The following is a 9,747-nucleotide window of genomic DNA, read 5'->3' on the forward strand; positions in this document are numbered from 1 at the left end:
ACAAGTTATTGCCTAAACAAACGCAAAAATCAAGTAATATGTTTATGAGAATTTTATCAAAACTTAAGACAATTAGGTCGATATAACTGGGGTATACACTATATAAATACATTGATCATAAACTGTCATGGTCATATTTTCCTGCTTCACTAATTATTCTGCAAAAAATTGCAACTGTAGGATCAGTGCTTTTTCCTTTTTTTCCCCAGAAGGCTATACACAGAGGTAACCTAAGGCCAAAAGGGCCAAATGAAGATTCTTGAGTTGTGGAAAGATTCCTTTTGCATGTGCTCATGTCCACTGTGCTCCCCACCCCACATCTCACTCACTCACACACGCGCGCGCGCGCGCACACGTGCACGCGCACGAACACACACATACACACACCTGAGAGTTTATTGGATACAACCTGATATTAGGAATACATGTACCACCCAGGTGAAAAGGTCAAATGTCTTCAAATGACTGATATACAGTCTCATTCAATGGAACAAAGATTTTTCAAAGATTAAGAGTATCAGTTTTGTAGTATGTTACGTTTTTGTAAAATGCCTTATAATCATGGACGGTCAAATAATGGTCAAAATTACAGAATGAAATTAATGATTGATAAGCCTGTAATCAGAAAAATTATAGTATTATTCTTATTAAATGGTGGTAACCATACATAATTTAACAAGTATTAAATTACTTGTTTGGGAAAATGGAGAGAAATGTTCAATACCACGTTGCTCTTAGCATTCTGTGGTTTTTTTTGTATCAGTTTTGTATCTTGACACATATTTTAAGCAATGTGACATGCCTGGGGAAATGTTCTTTTTTCTGATGATGTCTGTACTGATATAGCATAACAATAAACATGTAATGATATCAGATTTCCTATTCACAGTATACCATAACCATTCATATCACTATTCCTTCACACACCTAATATAAAGCTAAAAATAATAACCCCCATCTACAGACCATTTCTGCTGCAAACTAACAGCAGTCTGGGAATCTGGGGTCCAGCCTCCAAATCTGTCTATATATAGTAGTTTAACATCATCAGGGCTACACTGTGCTTTTTTTTCTTTCCCTGTCCAGTCCAGGGTATGGTCTGGAACAGAAAAGTACATAGCAGAGTTCTCATGACATATGACCTCGGACATATCCTGCTCCAATATACAAATTTGGTGTATATGCTGCTGTGGCTCCTCTTGCCCTCCACACATGCATGATTCATCTGAATACTTCTTCTGCATGGAGCATCTGTGCTTGTGACTCACCTTCTGCTGCTCCGGATGGTCATGCTAAAGACTGCACTTCTCAAAAACTGTATATGCCCACGTCTAGCCCCTTGTTTCAGTAGACGATCTCATCTGAATACTGCAGATCTGTACCTAAGAACTGCTGCTGTAATCATAAAGACTGTCCTGTGTTCATCCCAGAACTCCTGTTCACAATATGCTCATAATGCACATCCATTCAAAACGTTATAATATGCAGCTGTAGAAGAGGAATGATTTATAATCCCACTATCTGGTGTCACCCAGAAGGTTTTGAGTCTTGCTCCTCTCTAGATTTCTTCCTCATGTCTTCTCTGGCTTGCATATTAAGGATCTAAATCTACATGATTTCTGTAAAGCTGCTTTGTGAAATGTCTATTATTAAAACCACTATACAAATAAAAATTGATTGAACTGAATTATACTAATAAGCCCAGATAAAAGCATGCAGTAACTAATGTAAAGCACGTTTTTGGTCAATGCCTTCAGTGAAGTCTGTGTCACTAAGAAAAAAAATAAATAAATAAATCCATTACATGAAAAGCTCAAGGCTGTACACTACAGGACTGGGTCCAGTTTTATGTCAGTGAAAAAGCATCCGCTTCCCTGCTCAATTTGGTGGAAATAGTCCAGAGTTTAGTGTGAGCATTCATACCTTGAGATGTCTGAAGTGATTTGTGAATGTAGCAGGAAACTGAAGCCAGAAGTCTAAGGACTGCTGCTATATATACACACACGTCAACCTTTTTTTTTTACACATACTGTAGTTTGAAAAACAGGTCATGATGGGACAAAGTCTCCATGGGACACAGCTGTACTGAATATATGTAGAAAAATACCTTAGGTAGTACAAAAAGTGTGACGGACATCAGAAACAAGAAAACGGGTTTTTCAGTCATTCGGCGTAAGTGACACAAAATTTTTAGAGCTTTTTAGTTTCCTCTTGAATTATATTTGCACATATGAATATGATTTAGATTTTTACAAACATTGTACTCAATACAGCCAATAATCTGTAACAAAATGAATCTATGCTAAACAGAGCAACAGTACCATCTCGTGGTGAATATAGGTACTACAGCTACAGGGTGATCTACTGCATGTGTAGTAATTGTGTGATTGCCCATATTTAAATAAAATAAAATAAAATAAAAATAAAACCCAGTAGAATTATTCAGTCAATATGTTTGTAAATTAAGTCCTTCTGGAGTTGGGATTTCTTTTTTTTTTCCACAAGAGTAAATAAGTTGTGGTTATCAGCAGGTAAATTCCACCTGATTGCTCAAGGATAGCACGAAATAATTTGGAAAGCATAAATACCCAGAGTTGTTTTTACTGTAGTGCTGCAGTGCTGGAAAGTTAGATGAAACTCCATAAGTACAGCTTTGGTAGGACTTTCTCTTACGACTGTTTCATCAAGACCATTATTGTTAAGAGTCCGGGAGTTGGAGTTTTGAATTTGCATTATACAGTTGCACATGTTAAACTTTTACTGAGAGCATTACAACTAGGTTTTACTGGGTTTCTCATTTTGGGAAAATGTGTAGTGATTGTAATCTCTAATAATCATGCACACTATTTAAGTGCAGTGGATTGAGCTTAAGTTGAAGAATGCTTGAGTATTCCTTTTTGACCATGGTTAGTTACAAAACACTTTTGCTCTTCTGCATATTCTCACACATACACCCTCTGAAATTGTTTTTGGTTTTGTCAGAGATACGTCAAATAACCAAATCAGTCTGGATTCTTCAGATTTTCTTGCTAAAATGTTCTGATGTGAAACCGCAGCTCTTTCAGTAAAATTTCTCTCACAATGTAAATCATGGTCTAGATACACAGAAATAGATGTGAAAGAAAACACATGTTCAGGTATATGTAGCCTTGGTAATAATTGTTCCTTCATTCTTACACCTATTTGCATGTCACGTTCCTGTAGATATGGATACAGCCATCGACAAAGTCTAACCCTCATGACTCATTACCTAGCATGTGGTACTCATGTCCTCTACACCCTGGCTCTTACAGTCACTGTAGATTTGGGGTTGAAGCTCCCAAATAGGTGCGCAGGTCCGAAATGTTGGATTTGATGATCTTGGCTGGGATGGATTTCATCTGTAGTCTCTGGTAAGCAGCAAATCTGTGGCAGCCCCCGAATGAGTAGTAATAATTACCTCCCTTTTCTCCAGTGATCCACAACACATCTATTGGAGGGACAACTCTGATGTCTGAGGTCTGCTGTGAAAATATAGATGTAGATTTAAATTCAGATGAACAGTCCATCACAATCCAAGATTTAGCTATTATATTACCTATCAGTTTTTTTTTTTTTCCACATCAGCCACATGCTCTGCTCACTTCTGTTTTGAATGAACCACTAAAGCAAATGTTAGCAAATGATATCAAGACATGCGATGAAGTCATATCAGGACTTATATGTGAATTTAGTAGTAAAAACAGTATATTTTATTGTTGAAACACAACCATGGGGTGGCAATTAAGGCACTATACTTACCTTTACAGTGTCCATGAGGCTCTGAACTTTGTTTTCATCTAGAACTGGAGGAATGGGTCGAATAATCACATCCATTGGGATGTTATGAACTTCCTCAACGTTGTCAGAATGAATCGACCGGTTTTCATTCTCTAAACTTCCCATACTGTGCTGACTGCTGAGCCCAAACTGTCGTAGAAAATGAACTGTAAATCTACTGTAAATAAACGTCGAGGTTTGCAGCATCACTCCTAACACTTCACTTATAAACTACAAACCCGGAAGGTTTTTTTTGTTTGTTTGTTTTTTCGACGCCGTACTGCGCATGCGTCAAACTGTGGGCGTTTCTCAAAGCGACCTTTTGAACTGTACAGGAGCTAATCTGCGATTTAAATGTTGTAAAGCAGAAATGATCAAATGACACTGAAATATTCGCGTCGTCATGACGTCCGTGAATGCCCTGGATAATGTAGGGATGAAAACATTTTCAGGAATAGGCTTTTATAGCGGATTACCAGACGGTGGCGAGAAAGCGCTGTCTATGAACCCGACTTCTGTGAGATGTTTCTGTTGCAGTCGTCTCGCGCGTGCTACCTCCATTCATACTGCTTCATTCAGCAAATGGCAACACAGTTATTAGCTTTATTATTAGCTGTGTTGTTATTAAACTCAGCACAATGTTAGCAATACATATCCATAAATACACACCGATCAGCCATAACATTAAAACCACCTGCCTAATATTGTGTAGGTCCCTTTGTGCCACCAAAACAGTTCTGACCTTCCAGACATGGACTCCACTAGATCCCTGAAGGTGTGCTGTGGTGTCTGGCACCAAAACATTAGCAGCAGATCCTTTATGTCCTGTAAGTTGCGACGTGGGGCCTCCATGGACCAGACTTGTTTGTCTAGTACATCTCACAGATGCTCGATCGGATTGAGATCTGAGGAATTTGGACGCCAAGTCAACATCTTTGCCATGTTCCTCAAACCATTCCTGAACAATTTTTGCAGTGTGGCAGGGCGCATTATCCTGCCGAAAGAGGCCACTGCTATTAGGAAATACCCTTGCCGTGGAGCGGTGTACTTGGGCTGCAACAATGTTAAGGTGGGTGGTACGTGTCAAAGTAACATCCACATGAATGCCAGGACCCAAGGTTTCCCAGCAGATCACAGTAGCTCTTCAATGAGCCTTGGGTGCCCATGACCCTGTCGCCGGTTCCCCGGTTGTCCTTCCTTGGACCACTTTAGGTAGGTACTAACCACTGCATACCAGGAACACCCCACAAGACCTGCCGTTTTAGAGATGCTCTGACCCAGTCGTCTAGCCATCACAATCTGGCCCTTGTCCAAGTCACTCAGATCCTTACACTTGCCCATTTGATCTCCTTCCAACACATCAACTTTGAGAACTGACTGTAAATTCATGCTTGTTCATATACACTCACTGAGCACTTTATTAGGAACACCTATACACCTACTCATTCATGCACTTATCTAACCAGCCAGTTATATGGGAGCAGTGCAGTGCATAAAATCATGCATGTACAGGCCAGCTTTGAGCAATGTTCACATCAACCTTCAGAACAGGGTGAAAAAATGTGATCTCAGTGATCTGGCTGGTTCTATCTGGTTAAGGTGATGTGATCAGTTGGTCAGTCTGGGTCAAAAGTGTCAGACTGGCACAAGTTGTTTGACCAGCCCATTTGACTGACCTAGACCAGGCTGGTTAGACAAGGAGGAAAACTGGCCAAATGATGTAATTGGTCTTGCTAGATGATTTACATCATTTGGCTGATGCATCATGGATTTTATCCAAAATGACTTACAATTGAGACAGGATACAGCCAAGCAGTTGAAGGTTAAGGATCTTGCTCAAGGGCTTAGCAGTGCTGGGATTTGAACTAATGACCTTTCTATCAGTAGCCCACAGCCTTAACCACTGAGCCATCACTTCCATGCTGGGAAAGCTGGCTTTGTCTAAAATGTTTTTTAAGCAGGGTGAACAGTTTTTAAACATCACCACAGGGGCTCACAGATATGCAAATGACTGACCACTATTTAAAAGTGCAGCACCACAGTATGGTTGGAATTTTTTTTTTTTTTCAGGCCAAATTGCAAATTCTTAAATGGCTTTTTACAGTTCAGACACTTTTGACCCAAAATACACCTGCTGCAACTAACCCTTATGATCATAAACTGAAATATAGTTCAGCTAATGAAGCACAAATTACCTCTTACAACCACAACTCTTTGCTATGTAGGTTTACTCTGTTTTAGCTGACCTGCTTTAAACTGTCAAACAATTGAGGATTAAGTGTCTCAGATTCTCTCACTCGTCTGTTGAAACAGTTATTTCAGTATTTTTTAAAACAAATCTTTCAATTCTATCTCCATGGTTACAGTCATGCTCATTTGCTCAGGTAAGCTCTAAATGATCTGTGAAATCGCAGGACTGCACTTTTCGTTTTATTTATGCATTAGAGGGAGAAATGACTAATGAGTGGGCATAATCATTTATCTTCATCTGAGGAAGTTTGTCTGATAAATTAGCACATCAAAATAGACCTTTCACAACTAAAGGATACTTTTACATCTTTAAAATTTTGAGTAAAATGTAATTTCATTGAAGATTTGTGATTTTCAGATGCATTTTTATAACAGAAATATCAAAGTCATTTATCAAGCTGGATATGAACAGATTGATAAATTGTTCATATGAGCATTTATACAAGAAATTTGGAATTCAAGAAAATCTTGTAATTTCAGAAAAATGTTCATATCTTGTTTATACTCCTGGGTGTGTGTAAATTTACTCATAAGAAGACTAATGTAAACTTCGATTGATCGGCTTTAAGTCATATAACTTGCGACGGATTACTGCACTTTTATATACAGATTATGCTGTCAAGTTTAAATCACTTGTGTATTTCAGTTGCAATATTTCATACTAGTGGCATTAACTAAAAAATATTAAATACGAAAAAATAAATAAAGCATGCCAACTTAAATCCATAAATAAGGCCAAATAAGACTAGTCATTCAATTAAGAATGTCGCTGTATAAAAGGAAGACAGGCTCAGATGGTGTGCAAGTCAGTTTAGTTTGCTGTAGCATCTTTTTTTAATCCTGTGCAACGCAAGAATTTATAAGAGCCAGCACTAAGTGACCGATAAGTGACCGATCTGATATCTCTCAAGCTGCGATGTGCTGTATACTCCCTAGTGTGCTGCAGACCATTTGCTTCCTGTGGACAAATGCCCTGCTGCTTTTCTAATATGGCATCAGGGAGGGTTCAAAGGATTTCTGGCCAAGAGTCGCCGAGACATTTTGCTTTGAATAAAAAAAACAGCAACATAAACATAGCACTTTCTCTTTGTGATGTGCTCAGTGTCAAAATATATATATATATATATATTTCTCTGTTTTCATATCAACCAATTTTCTTACTTAACATTCACATTACGGATTTTCTGTATTTTGGCTCCAGATTTTGGCTTTTCAGGTTCTTTTATGTTGTTCAATGATACACATTGTTTTATTGTATATTACATTATATACATAGATATTGTATTATTGTTAAATATTATATATTTGTAGTTCAGTTTGTCTTACACAAAAATATACACACAATTTTACTGAAGGATTGATAAATCAGGCCCATTGTGAGCAAACATTTAGAGTAGAGTTTTATTCTTATTTTTTATTTTCTTCTTTTTCTTCTTGTCTTCCTTTTCTTTCACTTTTTTTCTCTCCCTGTCTTATAAGTGGCTTTTATAGTCCACAAAAATGTACATTTATATATTGCAAAGAAAATCTTATTATCTTTTAATAATATTATTATCTTATATCTTTTATCTTATTGTATTCTGAAGGGTGGTAGTGTTTAAGTTTACTTACACGTTACTCCTTTATTATGCAATAACAACTATGGAGATATCAGCTATGCTGTTTATGAAAAAAAAAAAAAAAAAAAACTTTTTTTTTTTTATTACAACTTTAATCCATGACAAGTAAAGATTAATGTTTTTATTTTAATTCTGCATGACAGTCTTCATCAAACAAACACTTTCATTCTGTTAGTGTAATAATATTAATAATGCTACTCTTATTTATTTATTTATTCAGCAAGAATATTTCAGAATCAGAGATGAAATGTAACAGGGAAACCCACAGTCATTATATACAGCAATGTGTTTGGACTTGATGACTTTGGATTTAGTAATGAGCACCTCATTAAAATAACGTTCAACAAAACGCATGTTTTCAGAGCCTTGTTTAGTGGTTCGGACTAGAAAATGATGACAGCCTTTTCCAGTCCGGGCTGTCAGCCATGCACTTACACACTTCCCTTTAAGGAGAATGTACATCATCATTAGGCAAGCACTGTCAATCCCAACGAGTCTGAAAATCACAAGTCTGTCATCCTAATCACACTGGCATTCCTCATGTCTGTATTTTGACAGGGTGTGGGGGTGTGTATTACACTAGGTCATAGAGGGGTAGCTCACACATGATAATTAGCTGTTAATATTAGATTTGACTCCCACGAGACTCGAGTGAGCGGAGCTACTGTAGAAAATTACCTGCCAAGTGCCTGTCGCTAGACGCACCAGCTATTTTTATTTATATCCCATTCTTTCACTCTGACTTTCGTACTCTCACTGCCTCGCCTCCTCCATACATCCAAATGCAGTTCTGTGCATTTAAAGTGATGATGTTAGCAAGGAGCTTTTGCCATTAGATTATGCAATGCAAATGGGGTGAGAAGTAATTGGAATGGATTTATATAGGGGTTTGGTGACAGTCTGTCAGGGCTGATTTGTCCTGCAGTAGGACCTGCTACTCTTTTTACATTATACTAGGGTCTGAATCAAATTCCTGGACACAGTTTCTGTTTAAAAATTCATTTTTCAGTGAGGAATTTTCAATGACAAAGTAATTTAGACAAAGACCAGTTGTTTGATGCTTTCATTGTTAGGTACATTCTGTTACAATTTGCACACTTTTGTCATCAGCCATCACTCATGATTCATCTAATAATTCTGACGCTCTTTATGATATTGGTCAAGTGTATTAGGTCAGGATAGTAGAATATAATAAACACATCCTTGATTAGGTCCTAATGATTAATTCATAAGATAAAAGTGATTATGTTTCATTTCATTTAAATAAATGAAGACTCTAGACATTTCTTTAGATGGAAAATGTATTCGGTCCCATAAACTATGTTTCATTAACATTGCTGCTTTCTACTATTAAGCAGAATTTACCATGCAAAATGTGAATATTTCTAACATACTGAAAAGGGCCAGATGATATTATGATATAATATTGATATAGTAAAATCATGACACGCTACCAGGTATCATGTGTATCATCAAGTGTTAGTGCTCTTAAATGTTTAACATAAAATTTCAGAACTTCCAAAATATGGAACATGTTTGATTGGTAGGCAGAACAGTGGTGCAACAGGTAGCAGCGCCAGGGTCTCCGATTCAGTCCTTGGCTTGGGTTATGGTGTGTGGAGTTTTCCATGTTCTCCATGTGTTCATGTGGGTTTTCTCCAGATTCTCCAGCTTCCTCCATCCTCCCAAATACAGGCAGGTAGGCAGATTGGCTCTGCTAAATTGCACATATGTGTGAATGAGTGTGTGAATGTGTGCATGGTGCCCTGTAATGGACTGGTGTCTCATTCATGGTGAATTCTCCCACCTTACACCCAGTATTCCCAGGATAGGCTCCGGATTCACAACCCTGACCATAAATGAATGTTTTATTGGCGCTTTGTTAGGAAACCCTATGATTGTGATGAATATTGAGTATGTAAGTCTCACAAACTGGTGTTTTTGCCTCATCACCCACCCTGAGTACTGAATATGACAGGTCTGCTGTACTCCACTGGCAAACAGGATTGCCACCTTGACAGCTTGGCAATGACATTATTCATCAGTGTGTGTGAGAGTGAATGTGTTTGCACATGCCCAT

The 9,747-nt window shown here is 37.7% G+C and overlaps 1 protein-coding gene across 2 annotated transcripts; it reads right to left on the reverse strand.

Moving 5' to 3' along the window:
* Positions 1–2,197: 2,197 nt before the first annotated feature.
* On the reverse strand, positions 2,198–4,367 carry srxn1 (sulfiredoxin 1 homolog (S. cerevisiae)). 2 transcript variants are annotated; one of them, XM_026934478.3, is made up of 2 exons: positions 3,781–4,367; positions 2,198–3,500 (listed from the first exon to the last, which is right to left on the reverse strand). In XM_026934478.3, exons 1-2 carry the CDS (start codon positions 4,003–4,005, stop codon positions 3,294–3,296), a joined length of 432 nt encoding a protein of 143 aa, XP_026790279.1. In that variant the 5' UTR covers positions 4,006–4,367; the 3' UTR covers positions 2,198–3,293. The 2 variants fall into 2 exon arrangements, with proteins under 2 accessions (XP_026790279.1, XP_026787814.1); XM_026932013.3 differs by having other exon boundaries at positions 2,198–3,503; positions 3,781–4,106.
* Positions 4,368–9,747: the final 5,380 nt, after the last annotated feature.

This window comes from Pangasianodon hypophthalmus, chromosome 8 (genome assembly GCF_027358585.1).
Source record: "Pangasianodon hypophthalmus isolate fPanHyp1 chromosome 8, fPanHyp1.pri, whole genome shotgun sequence".
NCBI classification, from domain to species: Eukaryota; Metazoa; Chordata; class Actinopteri; order Siluriformes; family Pangasiidae; genus Pangasianodon; species Pangasianodon hypophthalmus.